A 23,980-nucleotide genomic window follows, 5' to 3' on the forward strand; every position below is an offset into this window, starting at 1 on the left:
CATCAGGTAGATTTTTCATTCAAATTTTAATAAGCTCAAAATATTTATGGTAGCATCAATGGCCAATAAAATGTATTCTAAATGAAAGGATATTTCATCCTGAGTAAAATGATGTATAGTTTATGGGGGGGTATCATTTAATGCTGAAGACTTACGGCCAGATTTATAAACCTGGTTCCCGGGAAAAAAAATGTTCCCCAGGAAACTGCCAACGAAAGGGTTAAAAAAATTTTCCAACCAGTTTGATTTTTATTTCCTTTTGTCTCAGGTTATGGTAAATAAAGGAAAATAAAAATTAAACATGTTTGAAAAACTTGAAACAACAGCAACGACAAAAAAATTAAACCACAACATATATTTTTAAAGTTAATTGTTCTTACTTGCATTTCATACAGCAGTGTAGCATGAAAACATAATGATCCCATTCCAACAACTGAAAAAAAAAAACACAAACATTGACATTAACCTTTCCTGTTTTTAATCTGTAATGTTAAAATACTTTTTCACTGCTTTTAATGAACTATGACTGCAATAACCCTCGAACATTTAAGACTATATGTATTAAAAACCGCTCTCATAGTTTTGCTCGTCCAGTAACCTGTACATGTAGTCGTTAGTGTTTTCATGTTGGCTTATCTTAATGTTTTTATTTAAATCGGGCCCACAGTAATTGGCTTCTTGCCGTTGTGGATACCCTGCCTAATTTAATTCAGTATGTTGTAAATGTTGTAATGGTAAAGCTAATAAAATAATAAATAAATAAATAGATAAATGACCAGATCAAGACAACCCACTTTACATTTCTTGGCCAATTTTAGGTAATGTTTAAAACACGAGCAGCAGTGTTTTATCAAGATTTAAAACCACTCGGCTGCACCTCATGGTTTTAAATCCTGATAAAAAACGTGCTGCGAGTTTTTTGAACGGCTTCAAAAACATTCTTGGAAAAGCGTGTGTCAAGAAAGTTCATAACAATGATGCTTTAGTGAACATTGGAAATTAGTGCATGACAAAGCATTAAACAACGCATACTAATAAGGAGGAGGTTTTATCAGATATAAAACCACTGCATGTGATGGTTTATCGACCATTTGATAGGTCAATGGCTTATGAATTATTAATGAGTTTTTGAACAATAAAAAAATAAATAAAGTTACACAAAGGCTGCAATGAAAACTCAGTAAAGCACACAGCTGGTACTTTTAAAATCCAATTATTAAAGAAATTATGAAGCGACTAAGAGCATCACTGATCTCACCAGGATGGGATACTTAAGTTCAGCACAGACTATCTAGGATGAAGTGTCCAGTAGAATAACTACCCCTCCCCCCTGGGTGGGATACTAGTCAATCTAAGGATACCCATTATAAGGTGACAAGGAGTATCTACCCTCTCCCTGGATGGGTTCCATTGCAGGTTATCCAAGGGTTGGTGCACGCATTTTAGAAAGAAAACTGAGCCTATAAGAAATGTACACAGATTGTTCATATATGTAATCAAATGGTGACAAGTGAAATTAGGAAATAATTTCACACGTGTTTTGTCAAAATTCTAATAATTTCCTGAGCCTTTACCATTTTTGATGACCTTTTAATATCATGGGTGACAAATTACGCTCACAATCATGGTCGGTTCTGTCTTGTTTACAGACACAGGTTAAAACCGCTCAAGTACTTTATCCAACTGCTCAGGACGAAACGTCTCGGGGTTTTTGTCAAGGCCATTTTCATCACACCAGTTCTCAAAAACCCCAACCCAGTTAACTGTGCTCTTTTGCATAGTTAGTGCAGTGTCTTTTAATGCCGTAACTTCTTTCATCCGTAACATCTTTAAACCTGGACGCCATCTTGGCACTGAGATATAGGAAACGTTGCCATAGCAACTTTGTTATTTCACATGTGAAATTATAAATTGACCCTGAAATTTTGCGCCAAAATTAATGAGTTATTTGTCACCCATGATATTAAGGAGAATTATTTGCTTATTGATTTAGAGAATCTAGTTAGGTTGTCACATGACCTACCAAAGACAGAAATGAAAGACAGTGCATAGCGTCGCTCCAGTTTAACTTTCAATGATAAATATGCTCCAAAGGCAGATGGAATCAAAAATAACCAGTTGCTTATTGTGTTCCCTGGATAAAAAAATCAAATGAAGAATTATGAGTCAGGGAAATTCAAAGTAAGCTGCATCACTTACAAAGTTTAATCATGGGAGTTCCTGATGGAAAATATTTTTTCTTACTCACAGGATCAATATTAGTAAGAAAGCTATTCTGTCAGCTATTTTGAAAAGGTTAAATTAAAAGCAATCTTGACTAATCTCAGATGATTTTTATAATCATGTCATTAACACCCTTAGGATAAGAATTTTTTACTGCGCTGTACGCTGCTTAGAGACTGACAGTTTGTTTGACATCCATCTGGAGTTTCTGTGGTATTCATCCAAACCAATGAACTCTAAATCTGACATTGATATTTTTGACTTATTGTAAAATACAGAATTTTTTACTGTGCTGTATGCTGCTTAGAGACTGTTTATTTTGGCATCCATCTGGAGTTTCTCTAGTATTCCTCTAAACAAAAGAACTCTAAACCTGACATCGATATTTTTAACTTATTGTAAAAATACACTTTTGTGATTTTTAATTTTTTTTTTTTTAACTTTCCACCAAGTTACTAGTTTATTGGCATGGTATTGTGAATTGAGCCAGAAGAAAGGAGTAAGCATATATGTTATCTGGATATGCTTGCGATCTAATAATGCCAGCTGTATTTCTACTCTTTCGAAATGAGAATTTCTAAACTTGCTAGTCTATCACAAGTGCAGAGTTGTTCAGTATCCTGGCTGAGCTGACTTCAGAAAGTCAAATACAATTCTGCTTTCAGGGAATGAGTTGTCCTTCCTCGATAATTTATAAATAAATTGTGATCTTACGACCAGGCTATCATCTCTTTTAATAACTGTCAGATTCTTTATACTTGTGTCACGAGGCATACAAGGACAGTCATGTTTTTTGGACATGTTATGCAATAATGTTTTGTTTGTATAGTTTTCAAGATTGACATTTGAAACCAATTATGTAACAATACACATGATCAGTACTGTGCATGACTCGATATCGGTAGGAACACATTCAACGCGAGCGATCAAACAAGTTCGAGGTTCTAGGTTTAGGTTCAAAGGTGTAATATAGGCACAAATAAATCGACATTCAATCAATCGACTCGACGTTTATTACATGGCGCCCAACGTGGGGCCGGACTCACTGGCTAAACGAATCGACTGAAGAAGACGAACAGGACGAAGGATCTGAGCAAGCGACGTCATGAGTGAAAAGGAACTGAAGGAGAAACTGGACAGGCTTAAAGCTTCTCGAGGAGCCCATAGAGGTGTAATTACAAAGAGGATTGGAGAAGCAAACACGATACTCGAACCTGAAGGTACGCTTAATAACGAACAGGCTAAACAGTTAGATGTATTACATCGTTTACTCGAAAGCAAGTTGAAACTGGTTGAGAGCCTTGACGAAAGCATTTTGTCATTATGCGAAGTCGAAACGATTCAAGCTGAAATAGAAGATTCAGAGAGGGTTCTAGAAAGGGTGGTTGCATGCCAGAAAAGTATTCAGGATGCCTTAACAAAAAGGAACAATGAATCTAGCGCGCAAGAAAGCCAAATCAACCCCAGCCAAGGTTCACCTGGCGTGGCACAACAAGCGAAAGCCAAATTACCTAAGTTGATCTTGCCTAGGTTTAGAGGTGATGTAACTAAGTGGACTAGCTTCTGGGACTCGTACAAGACAGCAGTGCACGAAAGCAAGGCAATTTCTACTATCGATAAATTCAATTATCTCAATTCCCTTCTCGAAGGCCCCGCATCTCGATCAATTCAAGGTTTATCTTTGACCGAAGCGAATTACAATTCTGCGATCGAAATACTACATGAGAGGTTCGGAAAAACGCAGCAAATCATTTCCGTGCACATGGAGGAACTGTTGAAATTACCAAGCTGCTCGACCTCGGAACGTTCCAATTCCTTGAGATTTGTGTACGACAAAATCAGCGTCCACATTCGCGGCCTGTCTTCATTGGGCGTTGCATCTGATCAATACGGTGGTTTATTGATTCCAGTGGTTATGTCTAAGCTTCCCAATGAAATTCGTGTTAGAATCGCTAGAGAAACGACAAGTGCTGTTTGGAAAATTGAAGAACTAATGGATGTAATCAAACGAGAAGTTGAAGCAATAGAAGTTAGCGAGAATGTCAAAATCACCGACGATCGAAATCAGAAACGTCCACCAGCACCGCCCCCGAAACCTCGATTACCGACAGCTGGAACATTTTTTGGTGCCACTTCAAAACCAGAGGCGAATGTTCCAAAATGTGTTTACTGCTCTGGAAGGCATTACTCAGCGTCGTGCGACAAGGTTACAGATATTAACGCCAGGAGAGACATACTAAGACGCAACAAAAGATGTTTTATGTGCTTGAAAAGGGGACATTTAGTTGAACACTGCGACAAGAGTTGTAGGATCTGCAAGCGAAGGCATCATCAATCGATCTGTCAAGAAAAATCGCCCTGTGACCCACCGAATTCTTATACGCCCACTGAAGAACAAGGATTCTCGAATCGAAATAACGAAGAAGCATCTGGTTTGGGGAGCGCCACTACCACCGCAACTTCAAGTACGAAAGGAACCAAGGGTAGCATATTGTTACAAACCGCCACAGCGATAGCAACAAGCGAAGACGGATCCAAGTCTATTCCCGTCCGAATTTTGTTCGACAATGGTAGTCAACGCTCATATGTGACCGACCGCATCAAGGCAAGGCTGGGATTAACTGCGACGTCGACTGAGACCCTTCACCTAAACACGTTTGGTGAAAACGCCTATCGAAAACAAAAATGTCAAGTATTTACTTTACCGCTACGAAGCAGTAAAGACGAGTTCGTGGAGATTTCCGCCCTCAATTTTCCTGTCATTTGCTCGCCACTTCCAAAGAGAATAGATGTCACGAAATACCCGCATTTAACTGATTTAGATCTGGCTGACAGTCCAGCGAACGAACATGACTCTATTGACATTCTCATTGGATCGGATTATTACTGGGACATTGTCACTGGAGAATCGATTCGAGGTGAATTCGGTCCCACAGCCATCAACAGCAAGTTTGGTTGGCTTCTGTCAGGCCCTACGGGCGAGCAACATGTACACGCAAATTCTAATGTCGTCTCAAATCTTGTCATCTCAGGTGAACCGGTGTTAAACGAAGCGAATCAAGTTGACGAGATCACAAATCTGCTGAAACAGTTCTGGGAAACCGAAAGCATCGGAATTAAAGGTGATCTGAATTCTGCAAATCACTCGCCAATTGAAGCCAAGCGAAACGAAGAAATCTCTTTTGATGGCCGTCATTACGAAGTTTCACTGCCATGGAAGGAAGACTGCTTACCACGTACTAATAACTATCGAATGTGTGAAACCCGACTGCGATCTTTACATCACAAATTGAAAGGCGAGCCGAACTTACTTCACGAGTATGACAAGATTATTCAGGAACAAGCGCGAACGGAAATCGTCGAAAGGGTGCCAAAATTGAACGATGCGAACAAACTTAACACGAAGGGGATTTACTATTCACCTCACCACGCTGTTGTACGAAAGGATCGAGAAACGACAAAGGTGCGCATCGTTTACGATGGATCGGCCAAGAATTCTAAGGAAGAAAGCTCTCTGAACGATTGTCTTGAAGTTGGAGACAATCACATCCCACACATCTTCGACATGTTAACTAAGTTTCGCAGGAACGCCGTCGGAATTACTGCAGATATCGAGAAGGCATTCTTAATGGTGAGCATCAAAAAAAGAGAACGGGACATGCTCAGATTTCTGTGGTTCGAAGATCCGTTCGCGAAGAAACCAGAGATTGCAGAGTTTCGATTCAACCGACTTGTCTTTGGTCTGCGCCCGTCGCCTTCGATCCTGGGCGCGACGATAAAGCATCATTTGCATTTGTACAAGCAAAGCGAGCCTGAGATGGCGGAAATGCTAGAGAAGTCCTTGTACGTTGACGACCTGATCACTGGAACAGAAACTGACGAAGAGGCTATTGATGTCTACAAGAAATCCAAACAAATCATGGCCGATGGCGGATTCAACCTTAGGAAATGGAACTCAAACTCTCGCACCCTGGTGAGAGTGATCCAGAATGTTGAAAATTCAAACGAAGCAAAATCGAAACAAGAAATCACTGCAGAGGATGACGAGTCGTACGCAAAATCGTCAATCACACCAGGAAACTCAGAAACGAAAAGCGACACTATGGTCAAGGTTCTTGGAATGAACTGGGACACTGTTGAAGACGAGTTTTTCTTCAACTTTACTGATTTGTACAACTATGGAATGTCACTTCCGGCGACAAAGCGATCTGTTTTGAAGTTGACAGCGATGGTATTTGACCCGATTGGCTTTCTCACCCCGTGCACTGTAGAGATGAAAATTCTCTTCCAGGAACTCTGTCTCGACAAGATTGACTGGGATAGTAACCTGCCTGAAAACCTTCTTGGAACTTGGAATTCATTACTGAACGAATTGAAGTGTTTAAACGATGTCAAAATACCCCGCTGCTATTTCCGATCAAGGCCTGTGCAATTCGAGCTTCATGGATTTAGCGACGCCTCTCACCGCGCGTATGCTGGAGTTGTTTACGTTCGATCTTTGTATGAAAATGGTGAAATCGATGTTCGTCTCGTTGCCTCGAAAACAAGAGTTGCGCCGCTAAAGAGACAGACCATTCCACGCCTGGAATTGTTAGGTGCTCTTATTCTCGCCTGTCTCATGAACAGTCTTAATATGACCGGAAGTAATGTTAAGACCATCTGCTGGACCGATTCGATGACTACGCTGTGTTGGATCAAGAACGAGCGAACTTGGAAACAGTACGTTCAGCATCGTGTGGAAGAAATTCGAAATTTGACCTCCAAGGATGATTGGAGGCATTGCCCTGGAGAGTTGAACCCGGCTGATATACCGTCTCGTGGTTTGTCTGCAAAGGAACTTTCCACTAAAACGACTTGGTGGAATGGCGCAGCATTCCTTTATCAGCCAGAATCTGAATGGCCCGAAAACCGATCGACACAAGCCGAAGACAAGGTTGCCCTTGAAGAAGCTGTAAAGAATCCACTAGCTATCACTCATTCTCTTGTGAATAATTCAGATGACAACTCAGTGCCAGAGAAGAGAATCGATCAGATAATCGACATAAAGCGATTTCACGACTTGACAGATCTGCTCCGCGTAACAGCTCTTGTTGTCAAGATTGCAAGGAAGTGGAAGAATCGAATTCGAAACGAGGGTACAAGGGGAGAAGAAACGAGTTTAAACGCCGCTGATTTAAAGGAAGCCGAGAATCTCTGGATCAAGTCAGTTCAAGCAACTTCGTTCGCCAAGGAAATTGAATTCCTCAAGCGTAAGGATCAGAAATCGACTCCGCCAACATATGTCACGCAATTCGGGTTGTACATTCAAGAAGGTATTGTGAAATGCAAGGGTCGAATGAACAATACCAATCTACCGGGGAGTACAAGAAACCCAATTCTTCTGCCAGCTAAACACGAATTTGTTCAATTGATTATCAAGAAAGGGCATGAATCAGTGAAACACTGCGGATTAAGGGACACTCTTACCACGCTAAGAGAGCGCTTTTGGATCTTGAGGGGTCGCGAAGCAGTAAAACGAGTAATCAAGAAATGCGTGATTTGTTTGCGAATCAATGGAATGCCGTACAAAGCTCAGTCGACTCCTGATCTTCCGAGTGAACGAGTTTCAGACGACCCGCCCTTCACACATGTAGGGTTGGATTTTGCGGGACCACTAAATATTGTCAATGAACATGCGAATGAATCAAGCAAGGTTTACGTGTGTTTATTCACATGTGCGTCGACCAGGGCTGTACACTTAGAGCTATGCAAAAGCCTCGATGTTCAAGATTTTCTGTTGGCATTCAGACGATTTGCCAGTCGCCGAGGGCTACCAGCGACCATTAATTCAGACAACGCGAAAACTTTCAAGTCTTCGAGCAAGGAAATCAGGAGGATCACAAGATCTAACGAAGTGTTGCGTTACCTTGTCAACCAGAGAGTCACCTGGAACTTTATTGTTGAAAAGGCTCCCTGGTGGGGGGGTTTCTGGGAGCGATTAGTCAGAAGTGTCAAGCTACCATTGAAGAAAGTGCTCGGTCGATCATCTCTGAGTTTTGAACAATTGCGAACTTTGATGGTAGAAATCGAGTCAGTGATCAACGCGAGGCCGATCACTTACGTGTACGACGACGCGAATTCAATCTCTTATCCATTGTCGCCTTCTGACCTTGTTTATGGACGACGTGTCACATTGACCCCAAATGACGCACATTACGAAATTGTCAGCACTCATCAATCGTTGACAAGAAGAGCTAAGCACCACAAGAATTTACTACAGCAAGTCACGAAACAGTGGAGAAAGGAATATCTCACCAGCTTACGTGAACAATCAAGTCCGAGAAACAAAGGAATTTCCGTTCAAGAAATCTCAGTTGGAGATATTGTGCTGCTCAAAAACGATTCTACAAATAGGATTCACTGGAAGATTGCAAGAGTTGAGGAACTAATTCCTGGAGCTGATGGAAAGGTTCGTGCTGCAATCGTCAAAGTCGGAAACAGCGACAAGCGACCAAGTTATTTACGGAGAGTCATTCAACATTTGATTCCAATCGAGGTCAAGTCTAGTACAAACAATGTGGATACACGTCATGTTGCGGATGTTTCAAGTCAACTTGCGGATGCTGCTCGACCTCGACGAACAGCGGCGGTGATCGGGGAGATCGGTCGTCGACAAATGAACATTGTATAATCATTGTAAATAATTTCGATAAATCAGGACGGTGAAAGTTTGTCACTGCGTGGAAAACTTTGGGGAGTGTCAGATTCTTTATACTTGTGTCACGAGGCATACAAGGACAGTCATGTTTTTTGGACATGTTATGCAATAATGTTTTGTTTGTATAGTTTTCAAGATTGACATTTGAAACCAATTATGTAACAATACACATGATCAGTACTGTGCATGACTCGATATCGGTAGGAACACATTCAACGCGAGCGATCAAACAAGTTCGAGGTTCTAGGTTTAGGTTCAAAGGTGTAATATAGGCACAAATAAATCGACATTCAATCAATCGACTCGACGTTTATTACAATAACATCCAAGTTGGACAATGGACCAAAATTTGCACCTGGTTCAGTTTTTGTTCCTGATTTTGCCCTATTATTCACACAAGGCCCTGCTATTTCTACCACCTATTTGATACAAGCTTTCTTTTTTTTATTTTATTATTTTTTTTATGAAAAGTTTTTTTACAGTACTAGTGTGTAGTTTGTACCCACTATAAGGCTATGTTCGCATAATACCTGATACTGAATTTTTGTACCGGCATGAAAATCAGTCTGGTATTATGTGAACAGCAGTAGCACAAATTTGTTCTTGATAGTACCGTGGGAACAGCTCTATACCTCCTGCTGGAGCAACTTTGTAAAAGTCCATAGGGCATGGTGCATTGTACCCTGCGAGCAGAGTCTCCTTCAATCTTCCTGGATAAGTTGGGAAGAGGAAGGGACTAGGAAGATCAAAAGGCCTCTGCTCACAGGGTAATTGCAGTACTGTTCTGGCACAAAATTTGTGCCTAAATTAGCATGTGTGAACAAAATACCCACCTGGTATGACTTTCATGCCGGTTCAAGAGTTACATGGTATAGCATGAACCTAACCTAAGTTCAGTCTTCAACATTTTATGTACAGCTTTTGTTATGTAACACCAGACCACAAAATCTTTGGAGGAACTCTGAAACGTTCAAGTCTTGTGCCAATCACATTGAAAGGGATAAGAACACAGTCAACAGCCCTTGGAACTGCTCACTGAAGTTATAAATAACATGTAAATAAACATAATATATATATTTTTTTGTTTTCTGCGAAGTAGTTACCGCAACGGATGAATCGAGGATATTTATTAAGTGAAATAAAATGTAGATACTTCCGTTAACAAACGAGTGAAAACAAAGAGTTTCAGGAAATAATAATTGTGCTTACATTTAAAAAATGGCGAATTAGACGTTCACTAAATTCGCTACATACGATTGTAACAATATGTTAGCGTTGAGTGAATAGTTCATCGGCGACATTTTCCAAAACAGAAGGTACCGCGGTGGAATATATACCTTGCATATTAAAACATAACCTCAATTTAACTCACCTGCGAGCGATGACGGGGCCATAGTGAAAGATCGAATGCGAATTCTGCCCAGTAATTTAAGTTAGCTACAGAATCGATTTTAATGACTCACATACTTTGTTTTGAAAGGCAATGCGATATTCAAGTACTTAACTCATACTATGAAGCTTGAATCAACAGATGAATTTTATAAATTCAAAATAACTTACAGAATTCTGCAAGAAACAGTGACACCACGTAGTTCTCTTCGCACCAATCCAACGTGGAAGTTGCCTCCCCCCAAAACCCCTCCTTGTTCCCGTTTGTCGAGAGAGGTGCCATTTTCACTTTCGTCCAAAAGGCATCAAGGAAGAATGAAGTTCATGTGTAATTACACACCTGTAATATATGCTAACGCCCCTGAAAGGTCGGGACGGACTCATGATCGCCACGGAAACATCAAATATGAAATGTTTTTACATCGCTAATTAAGCGCGTCTTTTTTCCCTTTTTTGAAAATGTAAATTATTTCCGAGCCCTCGTTTTCTTTTTGTCAGCCGTTGATCGCTGAAAACCTACACCCGCATTGACTTGTGGGACATTGCTTAGTCACTCAACAAAGATGGCGACCACGGAGACAGCGAGAGAGAAAGCTTTGGTTAATTACAGGAAGAAGCTCTTAGAACATAGAGAGCTCGATGCACGCTTAAAAGAAAGTAAGTTCATTATACTTTTTCATGTTCTGATTTGTTTGACCCATACAGAAGTAAATTCAGTTTTGGCAAGACAGTATCTATTTTGTCAAATTAAAATTCTTGATCTCCCAAATAATTAAGCTTACATAAAACCAATGGCCAAGCTTTTTGCTAGCCTAAGAAACAGGGTCGATTAGATATGAAAAATTTGTAGTGGTTCAGGTCGTCACAGCATCAATTTTGACGTTGATAAGTGAAGCCGGTATAAAACAAGACATCAAAATGTTATAACAAAATGTCAAAGGGTGCAATCATATAGAATCACATGTGGTTACAAGGATCACATGGTACAAATATTTATTTAATTAAGGACGGTGCCTACTATTGTTACTGCGCATACGTTCTGCGCATCGCGAGATACTCGGGTTTCCTATGGGTGGTGCCTACTAATACAGGAATATTTTTACTCGGTTTAAAACTATACGGAGAAAGCAGAACTTACCAAATGCCTTTGGTATCTCAAAAGAAAATTGGGGGTAACCATGCATTTTTCAGAGAAAATTAAGCTTCAATTTAGGAAAAAATCCCATACATTGCTTTATATTTTGGCGCTTTTTAGAGATATTGTTGCTTAATCATCTATGAAAAATGCGTGGTTACCCCCAATTTTCATTTTGGATTCCAATAGGCCTTGCTAACATCTGCTTTTCCCGCATAGTCATAAACCGCACAAAAATACTTCGGTATTAGTAGGCACCGTCTTTAAATGGAAACATTTCCTTACAACCCATACATTAATAATTAATTTTCTTTATTATTTTTCTAGTGAGAGAACAACTAAAAGATTTAAGCAAGGAGTATGACAAATCTGAGAATGACTTGAAGGCTCTTCAGAGTGTTGGACAGGTGTGTATTAATTATTTGAATTTATGCCCATTTTGTGTATTTATAAATAATGTTCTATTTTGTTTGTTTGTTTGTTTGTTTGTTTTATGTTAATTAATTTTTGTCTTTGTCACACACATATTCATCGTCATAAATTCTTAAAAAAAAACAAAGGAAATTGAATGAAAAAATGGCCAAAATGCAAATTTTAACTGCTACGTGTACATCAGCATATTTAGGTTGCATTCGATTGACTGTATTCCGTAATGAGAATAAGTGGAATGGCTGTTAGATTTATCTTTTTCAGTAAATTACGGAAGATATTTCTACAAACTTTCCCTGACACATGATAATTTAAGATCGATTTTGTACTCTAGTAACTCCAAAAACCTCTTATAAGGGATTTTTTGTCATCATTGCATGTATTCCTATTCTGGAATAGAGTCAATCAAATGCACCCTGAAAAAAACTAATAATAATATTGAATTCTAGTAAAAGTGATAATCTTTTTCCTTTTCCTGAAATTCTTGTCTTATAGATTGTTGGTGAAGTTCTTCGTCAGCTTACTGAAGAGAAGTGTAAGTTTTGAAACATTTGTTTAATTCCTGATAAAGAAAGTTAACTGTTAAATTGAAGGCTTGGGGAACAACCGACCTATACTGCGTTTTAGGTCAAATTTTGTTGTTTTAGCTCAAAAACAAAACGCAATCCAAAATGCACTACAGGCCGATTGAATGCCCGGAGCCCTTCAATGTTAACCTTGGTCATGAAATAAGAAGCAGTATCACTGCTGATTCTTGTAGCGTGCAGGACGCATCTCACATTTTAACCCAGTCAATGACCTAGGTCACCAGGAGTTTCCTGATAGCTTAGTGGTTAGAACATCTGACCAGTGCACAGAAAGTCATTCAGATTTTTGTTCCAAGCTTCTGGCATCTTTCAATTTTTTTTTTTTTTTTTTACATTTAACAGTTTGTTTTTATTACACCAGGCAATGTTTTGCCTTATAGAAACTACACAAATCCACATTAAATTGACATAAAATGTCTTAAAAACAATCATACCTAAGAAAAGCAGTGTGGTGCTCTGTCTCTGTGCTATCATGTTGGCCTAGGCTCTCAGGAACATAATTTATCCTCATTACAAATGCTTTTCCATTTTTTAGTTATTGTAAAAGCAACCAATGGACCACGCTATGTTGTAGGTTGCAGAAGACAGGTATGAATGCATTATTTCAATAATTTTATTTTGTGTTTTAATGAGCATTTTTCTTTCAAGCAGCTTAGTTATAGTAAAACGTTTTCTGTTGTTGTAATAGGTTGATAAAAAGAAGCTCAAACAGGGAACGCGTGTTGCACTTGACATGACAACTCTCACCATCATGAGGTACTTACTCACCACCTATAGTATATTACCTTCTTTTCTCCAGGCAGACAGTCACAGCAGTGTAAACCAGGTACAAGTGTTACAGTCAATTCACGTCACGTGTGAGCAGTATTTTCTGAGAATGTAATGAACATTCGAATTTCTCTTTGTAATGTCCGATGTGTGAATGGAATGTTGAAAATTTCTCTGGAAATCGTTCCGAAAAAGACACATTGACAGAAAAAAAAATTCAAAATACTTGGGAAACAATTGTTATTCTTGAAATATTTAATGCTGTAATGTGAAGAAAAATTCATAGCTTCATACCGTCAATAAACTAGGGAAATTTCCATGTGAATTCTGAAATCTCTTAGCAATGTTCAAAACTGACATGTAAATTTCAATACTCCGTTCAAATTTCAAAAATACCGGTCTTGCATGACGCGGATTGACTGTCATAAGTGGAACCTTCCTGTGAAACCACCTCCTGTAAGGGACTACTTTTAAAAAAATACACAAATTTTTTTACTCAAATTACTACAATTATTGAGACTTTTTGTAAGTGGCCACAACTGTTTTTTGTGAGTGGTGTTTTAAAATTTTCTTGTCAGTGTTTTAAACCTCCAGTAAGCAACCACTTGACACATGCTCTGATCTCACAGGAGCTGCCAATTGAAGGGCATAGTGGAAAACAGGTGTAAGTGATAATTTGGCTTTAGAATCCAAATTTCTACAAAAATGCTCTACTTTGGCCTACTGACTTGTTATCATGTTAGAACTTTTGCTTAGACGGAGAAGAAAGGAAATCATTTCAAGCATCACTTGAGAGTTGGTTCAGTTTTTTAGGCAAAAGTCTTAAGCTTGTTTGTCAAATTCAAGCCCTTAATAACAGTGTAAATGTATAACTATGTTTCTGACAAAATAACCAGACCTTTCAATATTTATTGTATAATACAATGCCTTAGAAGCTAATTTGTCTACTTGTTTGTAAATGCAATATTTCACGTTTTTGTACACATAATCAGAGTCTAAGTGACATCTGCGGTCTTAAACTATAATTTTACTGTGGTACAGTGATTCTAATGCTTATATCACTGCTATTAAAAGCATTGAATGATTCATAGCTGTTAAATCCAACTAGATTATTAATATGGCCATGCATAAAAGAGTCTTTGTCACTCTGTCCAGGTATCTTCCTCGGGAAGTTGATCCCCTCGTATACAACATGTCCCATGAAGATCCTGGCAATATCTCATATTCTGAAGTTGGAGGACTGAGTGAACAGATCAGGGAACTCAGAGAGGTACAACGTTTGCATTCACCTTACCAATAGACCCTTCTCCAAAATGGCAGCCGAAAATCAAATAAGTTAAAATTAAAAACGTATACCATCACTAGAAAGAGCACTTTTACTTTAGTAACCCTGCAAAGTTTCAGCGTATGAGGTGTAATATCAGCTGAGAAAATGTAAGTTGAAAACTGAAAAATTTACAGACGTTTGTATGACTGGGGGTATGACGTATACCCCCAGTCTTACAAACGTCTGTAAATTTGTCAAATTTCATCTTACATTTCCTAAGCCGATATAACACCTAATATGCTGAAACTTTGCAAGGTTACTAAAGTAAAGGTGCTCTTTCCAGTGCTGGTATCTGTTTTTCATTCAGTTCAATTTTAACTCATTCAAATCTGCTGCCGCCATTTTGGAGAAGGGTCTATTTTAAATCTTTGAGTGCAACAATAAATGTCTAACATTCCTTTGGATGTCATTCCTGAGAATTTTGCTTTTGCTTTTGATCTGAATATCATTTATTATTTTATCATGTTAACTATGCAAATTTTACCGCAGGTCATAGAACTTCCCTTGACCAATCCTGAGCTGTTTCAGCGAGTTGGAATTCAACCACCTAAAGGCTGTCTTCTGTTTGGCCCTCCAGGTAATAACAACAGAAAATTGGTTTGTTAGTTTGTTTGTGATATGAGTGTATCAGACTTCAAATCTGGAAATTAAAATTTTAATGAATCTATCTTTTTATGTAGGAACTGGGAAGACATTACTGGCAAGGGCTGTTGCCAGCCAGTTAGATGCCAACTTTCTCAAGGTAATTTCATTAGCAATTGATCATGAAAGCAAATGTAACTGTCCTTAAGTGATTAGGTGTGTTTGAGAAATTTTTAAAAGCATTTTTTGCTTTTATTAATCTTGCAAAATCTTCAATTGACAAAAATCACTGATATACCATACTTTATTGTTGTTGTTGAAAACACGTCTGAGCCTTGCTTTAGTTTTCCCTTTGCCTGCTCACTTTGCAATCAATTTGTGAGTCACATTCTTTTTATAGCTTTTTTAAAATGTACTGTCATAGCATGCAGTATCACAACAAGTAGTAGGCAGTGTAAGCTGGTTCTGCTTAACCTGGAAAGGGGATCGAAACAAAAGACCCTCATGAAGTAAGCAGCAAATAATAGTGAATGCAGGGGGCATACTCGCTGGCTCCTTTCCACAAACTAAATTTTTAGATTAAATTTGTAAATTTGTATAGTGCATAATTCCATGACGAGATGATCAAATGTGCTTTACAGTATGGGGACACTCTCCAGATTGAATTGGAATTTGGAAATGTTGGTTTTTAAGGAGAGGGGAAAACTGGAGTAACGAAAAGAACCAACAACAAACTCAACCCACATGACACCGAGTTTGGGAATCGAGCCCCTACCACGTTGGTGGGAGACGAGTGCTCTCACAACTGCACCATCCCTGCTCCCCAAGTACAGAATGCTGTACTTTGGTTGCGGTGTCATTTAACAAAATAATGTTGTATGCTGCAACCTTCTTTTAGGTTGTGTCCAGTGCTATTGTAGATAAATACATTGGTGAAAGTGCAAGGCTTATACGAGAAATGTTTGGTATGTATAAATAATTTATTATAGACTGGCTTTCCTTGCTTTAGTTCATAGACATTAATACAAGAAAAAAGTTGGTTTCTTTTAGCAAGGGGCAATAACAAACCTGTTTGTTTTGTTTTGCAGGTTATGCTAGGGATCATGAGCCTTGCATTATATTTATGGACGAAATTGATGCCATTGGTAGTTAACATTATACATGCCTTATTGTTAAATATTTCTGTACAGATTCTCCTTTAAATGAATCAGTAAAATTACCTTAATGACTGAAAACTTTTCTAAAACAAATTTCACAATTTTGGAAAGTTCATATCTAATGGTCCAAAACGTTTGAGACAATAAATAGGCAACTTTCTTTTTTATGACCTCAAAATGTTACTGATGTTTTACATTTAAAATTCCCGTAAGAAAACTACCTCTAAGCATGTGCACTAGTTTTTTTCTTTAAATTGGATATCAGTATATTGTTTCCCTCTGTAAGGCATTCATAAAGCATGCCAAATAAACAGTTATGCAAAAAAAAATTGTTTTGAATGTCTCCTTCAGGTGGACGACGTTTCTCAGAGGGTACATCTGCTGACAGAGAAATTCAGAGAACACTTATGGAGGTCCGTGGTCGTAAAGTTGTTGTTCAATTTAAACGTTCATCTCACCCTAACCCTGTTCCAGGATAAATAGTTGAGTTAGCATTGTTGATACAGGGGCATTGAAAACCACCACACTCAAGCTTTGATATGCCAAAAATAAAGCAGGTGTACGACAGGGTGTTGCTTGTTAATAAGGTGCACAAGGGGAAAATCTGCCAGAACAATATGGATAACATATCGATTCAACATTTGAAGCACAAAATAAAGTACAAGTGGGGTGTACCTAATTTTTTTGCAAAGGTATGGAGGAGGGGGTTGAACCTTTCTTGGTGTATAGGAACTGAACTCCAACATTTCAATTTGCCACCAGGTTCCTTAATCCACCCTTGAGAGAAGCTGAAAATTTATGATAGTTGATCTTGCTGTATTTTTAGCCAAACATGCAGTAGCTGGGGTTTGAGTGCAGGCGGGTTTCTCCCCGCATATCATGACCAGATGAACGTAGAAACAAAACTAATAATCTATTTCTTTTTTCAGTTGTTAAACCAAATGGATGGTTTTGATGCTTTGGGACAGGTATGGGATCTCTTCTTTCTTTTACTTGTGAATTATCATTTCTAATTTACTGTCTTCTTTCAACACACCCACCTTCCAAACAAATTTCATTGTTTCCAAGCCCCTATTAAAGAAAGCCCCTTCATTTAACAAGGTGACGGATTCATTTCATAGGTTAATATCCAGTTTGAAACCAAAGTACTGTATCAGCTATAAAGTTTCTAAACATTTTTGTTGGTTAGAATGATAATCTAGAAGGTAAAGGATTTCCAGAGAAAAATGATTACCCCAAATGCAAAATGGGATTTACTCTGAGAAACCAAATCTTTGAGCATTTTCGTTTTGAAATGAAAAAATCTTATGGAAATTCCCGGGAAAGCTGTAGTGGTCTGTGGACAATATTCGGTTTTCTGAAGTGTTAGCTATCTCCTTATTCAGGAAATAATAAATATATAATAAATATTTGAGCAGCACACATCTTCAAAGAGCTTAACAACATCTCCTCTCCCTCCCCTCCCCAGGTGAAAATTATCATGGCTACAAACCGTCCTGACACACTCGACCCAGCCCTCCTCCGGCCAGGCCGTCTAGATCGGAAAATAGGTGAGTGAACGCTAAACATTGACCGAAAACTTGACTGGAACTACATTATTTATTTTGCAAGACTTGTACGTTTTAATGGAAATGTCTGCCATTTTAGCGTGATAATGGTAACGGTCTTTTCAGGCGAGAAAACCCTAACTTATTCTTCAATCCCAGACGATCTTCTTTAGGCAAAAAGCTGACTTTTTTCTCCAAGTCCAGACGATTTTTTTCGGTAAGAAAAACCTCGCTTATTTCTCCAACTCCAAACGATCTTTTTCAGTAAAAAAAAAACCCTCACATATTTCTCCAATTCCAAATTATCTTTTTCGGTAAAAAAAACCCCCACATATTTCTCCAATTCCGGACGATCTTTTTCGATAGAAAAAAAACCCTCACAATTTCTCCAATTCCAAACGATCTTTTCTCGCCGAAAAAAAAAATCGGAAGTTCATAGGTCTTAATAGGTTCGACTCTGAGGAGAATTTGAATTTTCTTTTTCAATCTGAATATGCCTGAATCACTGACTAAAAAAATGCAGCCATCATTTATTCACAGGGCATAAAACAACACCATATTTCTTTTAAAACTGACGTTTTTCTTCAATTCCAGAAATACCACTTCCTAACGAGCAGGCTCGTATGGATATCCTGAAGATCCATTCCGCCAAGATCACAAAACACGGTGATATCGGTAAGTAGAGCTCTCGTCTCTTCGGTGTTTTACCGTGTTCTTTTCTTTTTCACTTTTTAAAATTTACTCGACGGCAATAAACATATAGCATGCAGGGCAATTACAAGAAACTCTGTCGCTGTATTTCAGTGCTGGAAAATCGATAACCCAGCATGCTCTTTTTTACGTTCTTAGTGTTCCTCAACAGAAATTCGATTGTTATTAATTTTGAAAGCTTTAACATTTTATGAAACAATTTGGCAAATTTGTTGTTCAAAGAGCGGATAACTTTATCCAGTGATAAGTCACTATCCAGCGGATAAAATACATGAGTTGGCCGGAGTACATTTTATCCGCTAGATAGAGATTTACCTACTGAATAAAGTTATCCGCTCTTTGAACAACCGGGGCTTGGTGTATTGTTCATCCTTGCTTTTTCTTTTCTGTTACAGATTACGAGGCTGTGGTGAAGCTTTCTGACGGATTCAATGGCGCTGACTTGAGGAATGTCTGCACTGAAGCAGGTTTGCATACAATCATTCCTATGGTGCCACTCTACAAACCAGTGCCCATGCAATCAGATTTCATCCACAGACTCAAAAGTTAGAACCACCTTGTACAGCATAATAGACAGCACCACAGGAAAGTACTGCTCAGTAGCTTTCATTTGAATGGTCACACTTTAGGATTTTATCCACAGACTCAAAAAGTAGAACCACCTTCTACAGCATAATAAACGGCAGGAAAGTACTGCTCAGTAGCTTTCATTTGAATGGTCACACAGGCACTAAACACCTGACACATCGATAGGGAGAGAACGGGGCTGTTCTTTCGTTTAAAGGCCAAGACGCATGGTGCAATTGAATTTTTGCGCGCGATTTGATTTTGTTTTTTCTTCGTCTTGTTTTTCAGGAATGTTCGCCATACGCGCCGAGAGAGATTACGTTATCGAGGAGGACTTCATGAAAGCGGCACGCAAAGTCTCCGACAACAAGAAGTTGGAGTCCAAACTGGATTACAAACCGGTTTGATCCAGCCATGAAATTTCTGAATTTTTTTGTCATTCCCTGTAAAACATCTCATTCCTTCAATAAATTGTAAGTTAAACTTATCAGGTTTGTTGTTTTACTTGAGTGTCACCGATTCTGTAATATCCTTCCCATCCTCTCCCAGTCCTCCCAGCCGTTTTGTGCACCATCACTGAAAGTGTACATGACAGAATTCTTTATTTCCTGTGACGTCAATACAGTGACACTTTGTCTCGTGGTTTCTCTATTCCTCAGTTGTTTTATTCTGAGTATCTAACATTCCCATTCATATTTTCATCCACACAGTTTTCTTCCTCTGCACACGAAAAATAATTAAGGAATAGAGAAACCGCGAAACAAGCGTTCCTGTGTTGACGTTGCAGCCCTTCTATCCCCAGTCTCACATCCTGCATGGAAGTCAAATTTGACACTTACATACACCCCAAACGTGGGGAAGAAAAATTGACAAGGAAAGTTTTTCATACAAGATCAACTCGAAGATTTGATCAAGAATATAAAAAAATTATGTCATGTACACTTGAACATATCGTCCAATTTCGCTGTGCGGTTCCAGACTTAATATAAGGACAATATTAAAGATGCAACTTGTCGCGCGACAAATGTTGCGTTGTAAGTTTCGAATGTTTGTTGCGCGCCGTGATCGTTTGTTACGCGCGGACGTAGTAATACAGGTTCCCCATTTCAACCTTGACGCAACCTCGTTCCCAGCTTGCAGCGCAACATTTGTTAAGCGACAAGTTGCAAGAAAAAGTTGCCCGTATTACTTGGCCTTTTGGGCCTAATCACAGTTTAAACAAGGATATTAAAACTGGTATGCTAAAAGGCTGTAACTTGTGCGTGGCCGAGCTAATAACAGGCTTGTCACAAAACGGAATAAAACCTCAGAATGACTGAGGTTTAGTGTTGCACCAACTGAGATAAAAGCAAAGCACGATGTACAAAAACTTTTGTACTATACAAATCCTCTTTTTGTAGACTATTTGAAAACAAACCTTACCTCTCCTCTACTGCCGATGATATGCAAAAGATGTTTGGTCGGTTATTTAAACGTAGCTCAGACGACCTCAGACGGGGCTTAAAAAAACCAAGGTATAAACCGATTTCAACGTGGCAAACCAGAATAGTTTAAAAAATGTCTACTGTAAACACTGTAAAGAAGATAGAGCGGTGACTAGACACGTATTAATCTTCTTAAAATAAACCTACTTATAAACAGAAACAGGGCTATTGATTGTATTAACTCCACCCGGGAGGGGGTCTCGGTTCTCCAAACCATGACTGACCCTATTTCAGACCAAAATATGTCATTTTTCAGGAACCTTTTTCAGACCTTGGACCCGTTTCTCGAAAGTCCCGATAATTAACGGTCCCGGAAAGCTGTTGTTGTTTACATTCAAGATCGAGGTTTCAATAGTTTGCAGATAATATGATAAAACTATCAGTTAATAAAACAAAATGGACTGGTTTGTTAGCTAGAACCCGCGCTTTTATTCTTTAGATTTTGATTTGAATATTTGATCTCGGGCCCAAAAAGTTACCAGGACTTTCGAGAAACGGGCCACAGGCCTCTAAAATTCGTATGCATTTTAAACCTGGGGTGAGTTGCATTTAATGTCGGGCGTAACTGCTAACGCCAGGCTTTCAGCCCAGTCACATTCAGTATTTTAACGTCTGACTATAGCATTTACGCCCGCCGTTAAGTTTTCTGCAATTCGTCCCTGGTCTCTAGAATCCATACCTGTTTTCAGACTTTCAAACCAAACTGGTTAAAATCTATACCCTATTTCAGACCAAAACGGCTCAAAAACCATACCCTTTGGGGCTGCACATACCTATATGACATGAATGTAGTACCCAAATTTAAAAAAAAAGGTATTTTAGTCGATCACTCATATGACAATCAAACCCATGACTTTCATTACATCCTTCGGATGCTCTCATAACGATATTGGGAGACATACTCATGGCGAGCGAGGCCATTGACCAGGTTCGTATCGGATACGTAGTGTGCATACTGCGAGGATTAGCCATATCGAAAACGTCCTGTGTTCTGACAAATAAAGGTGTAGGGCCAAAACTAGATTTGGGGATTTACAGGCTTGTCAAGTTAAGTCGTTTCTGAAACAAAGTTGTCCTTTGTTCGTAAGTATGTGAGTTATGAATTGGCCAGCCCCCCCTCCCCCAAACAACGAAAAAAAACTGCCTTAGATTTTGGTTAAATGCTGTTCCATTTTAACGTCCCAAAACGAGCAATGGGCGCTTTTGGATTTCCAGCGTCGCATCTCTTTGAAAGTAATTTCCTTTTGCTGCGGATCTAACCAATTGTATTGATGCTGAACCAAACTGACTGTAGGGCTGACACTACAGAAAAGGGCTTATTTATTTGGGTCAATATTTCAACTAGTAAAAGTTAGATATTTACAAGAAAGTGATTAAAAATAACGAATATGGGAGATCCTGTGTAGCTTATATACAAGATAGTCTTCTTCAGGGCCAGAGTTACACAAAAAGTGACGTCTGGCAAGTGCATTTCTGCTTCAAGAGATCCGACAACGGCTGGAAGGTATTCAGAACAGTTTATTTTGCGTCGTGTGGTCCTCTGCATCCAAAAGTTTCATCGATGCTGAACCTTCATCATCATCATCATCAATCTTTATTTACCCTCGGATTGTAGAGTAGCTTAATGCAGCTAATATCTCCGAGCATTTCCCACCCAACCATGATAATATACGCACAAAGACCAGACCACAACACCGGGAACTACGTCCCCTACTCTTTGCGAACAGTGAGTGGGTTCTTTAACGTCCCACAGAGTTATTTACAAACAAGGATTGTGAGACGGGGCCTACGGTTTATCGTCCTTATCCGAGAAGACTAGAACGTCTAATCATTTGCAGATGTCAGAGCAAAGGCAGCACTTTCTCCTCAGTTATTTAAAGACCCTGAGTGGTGGTCCGGCCGGGGTTTGAACCCGCGACCTCCCGCACGGTAGTCCGGGGGTGCTTACCATTTACATGGAAAACTCGGAAATTCCAGTTGGAAAATCAAATGGTACGCATCATTCCATTAGGAGTACTTCTGAAATTATGGGCTTCTGGTCAAAGTGATGCATTTTTATTACTCCTTTTGAGATTTACAGCTGATGTTCATACATTTTGCATGTTACCCATTTTCTGTTAAGACAAACTAAATCATTTCGTATTTATGCCGAAAATTTCCATCCGGGTGGTTTGCGTAAATGGTAAGCACCCCGGCACTCTACCAACTGAGCTAACCGGTCGTCAATTATGTTCAGAATAACTTCATAATTGACGTATCATAGTCACAGCGGGAGCCCGGCTTTGGATCGTTTAAAAAGGAAATGACATGTTCATTTCCGGTGCAAAGTATTTAAGTCGAAGAACACTGTTCTCGTTTATAAATGCAGGATTAGACACTTGATAATAATACATTGATCTGTATGGCCTGTACACAAATCGCATAGAAGTGGCATAGGTTAACTGAACGGTAGAATGAAGGGCCGATAGATCCTTAATAGTGTTTCCAAGGAATAAAATGGACCGTCAAAATGTCTTCGTCTTGCTTAAATCTCTCTGTCGAAAATGGGGCTATAGTATCAAAGTTTTTTACTTATTTTTAAGGCATACTTTTAATCCGACGTCTGTGCCGATTCCATTTTAGATTGCAATGGATGAAACACCAGAAAATCAGTTGACATAATGATAGTGCAGTGGTGGTGTGCCCGGACTGTCTTATTGTTTCTTATGCTTTAATCATTATATAAATAACGGATCTTAAAGTTCTTTTTTTTAAATACCTCTGTAATCCTTTTTCTACCAGACATTCCATAACACAGTGATCAAAGAAATTCCTATTTCAGTGGAAACTTGAGTGGATCCGGTATCTCTTTCGCAGCCCGGTGACCTTTCAGTTTAAGTTAATACGAGGTAGAGTTAACCACAGTCTTTGAAAGTTTGAAAAAATTCACGTCAACTTTTATTTCCCGGCGTGAATACAGTTACCTTAACTTATTAGTGGAAACTACATATTTATTCCGGCGTATAGCAAGAGCTCTTGTCAATGTGTACGAACGGTATTGCGTGGAATATTTGACTTACTGGATTACCGTTAAGTCACCACTAAAAATTGTTTCTCTTAATCTTTATACACTATCATGTGCAGATTAAATTTGCATATAATCAATCAGACGGTTGTTCATGGAACAAAATGTGCGTGTGAACATGAATTACATCTCCAAAGTAATTATTGAATGAAATTCTAAAAATATGTCTTTCAAGGTTTCTGACAAAAGAGAAAATCGATCCGTCATGGTTGACCACCAAAAATAAAAATAATAAATAAAAGATAAATAGACAAATAAGACAGATATTACATTACAGCATTAGTTCCACAGCTCTCGGCCAATCACGGGCGCC

At 38.8% G+C, this 23,980-nt stretch overlaps 2 protein-coding genes across 2 annotated transcripts in view; one reads left to right on the forward strand and one right to left on the reverse strand.

Annotated features, from left to right (window-relative positions):
• The window catches only part of LOC146449457 (alkaline ceramidase 3-like), a 25,821-nt gene extending 15,077 nt beyond the window's left edge, over positions 1-10,744 (reverse strand). The window contains exons 1-3 of the mRNA XM_085101432.1: positions 10,481-10,744; positions 2,024-2,134; positions 381-433 (exon numbers count right to left, since the gene is read on the reverse strand). Of these exons, the coding sequence (XP_084957558.1) occupies positions 381-433; positions 2,024-2,134; positions 10,481-10,592 (276 nt within the window). The 5' untranslated portion in view covers positions 10,593-10,744. The remainder of the gene's footprint in view (positions 1-380; positions 434-2,023; positions 2,135-10,480) is intronic.
• A 79-nt stretch (positions 10,745-10,823) lies between these two features.
• Positions 10,824-19,606, forward strand: LOC146449458 (26S proteasome regulatory subunit 10B). Its single transcript, XM_085101429.1, has 16 exons — positions 10,824-10,966; positions 11,772-11,851; positions 12,369-12,408; positions 12,996-13,048; positions 13,149-13,216; positions 14,384-14,498; positions 15,045-15,132; positions 15,236-15,297; positions 16,036-16,102; positions 16,226-16,282; positions 16,646-16,707; positions 17,224-17,262; positions 17,763-17,844; positions 18,436-18,516; positions 18,948-19,019; positions 19,408-19,606. The coding sequence occupies exons 1-16, from the start codon at positions 10,873-10,875 to the stop codon at positions 19,524-19,526; spliced, it is 1,179 nt and encodes a 392-aa protein (XP_084957555.1). The 5' UTR covers positions 10,824-10,872; the 3' UTR covers positions 19,527-19,606.
• Positions 19,607-23,980: the final 4,374 nt, after the last annotated feature.

The sequence above is a fragment of the Pavona decussata genome, unplaced genomic scaffold (genome assembly GCF_977016875.1).
Source record: "Pavona decussata unplaced genomic scaffold, jaPavDecu1.1 SCAFFOLD_602, whole genome shotgun sequence".
Classification (NCBI taxonomy): domain Eukaryota; kingdom Metazoa; phylum Cnidaria; class Anthozoa; order Scleractinia; family Agariciidae; genus Pavona; species Pavona decussata.

Bases quoted from the DNA above. Each gene is read 5' to 3' on its own strand.
- LOC146449458 (XM_085101429.1), top strand. From the start codon at position 10,873: ATGGCGACCACGGAGACAGCGAGAGAGAAAGCTTTGGTTAATTACAGG. The intron at 15,133-15,235 runs GTAATAACAACA...CTTTTTATGTAG, and splicing joins TCTTCTGTTTGGCCCTCCAG to GAACTGGGAAGACATTACTG. The intron at 17,845-18,435 runs GTGAGTGAACGC...CTTCAATTCCAG, and splicing joins CCGTCTAGATCGGAAAATAG to AAATACCACTTCCTAACGAG.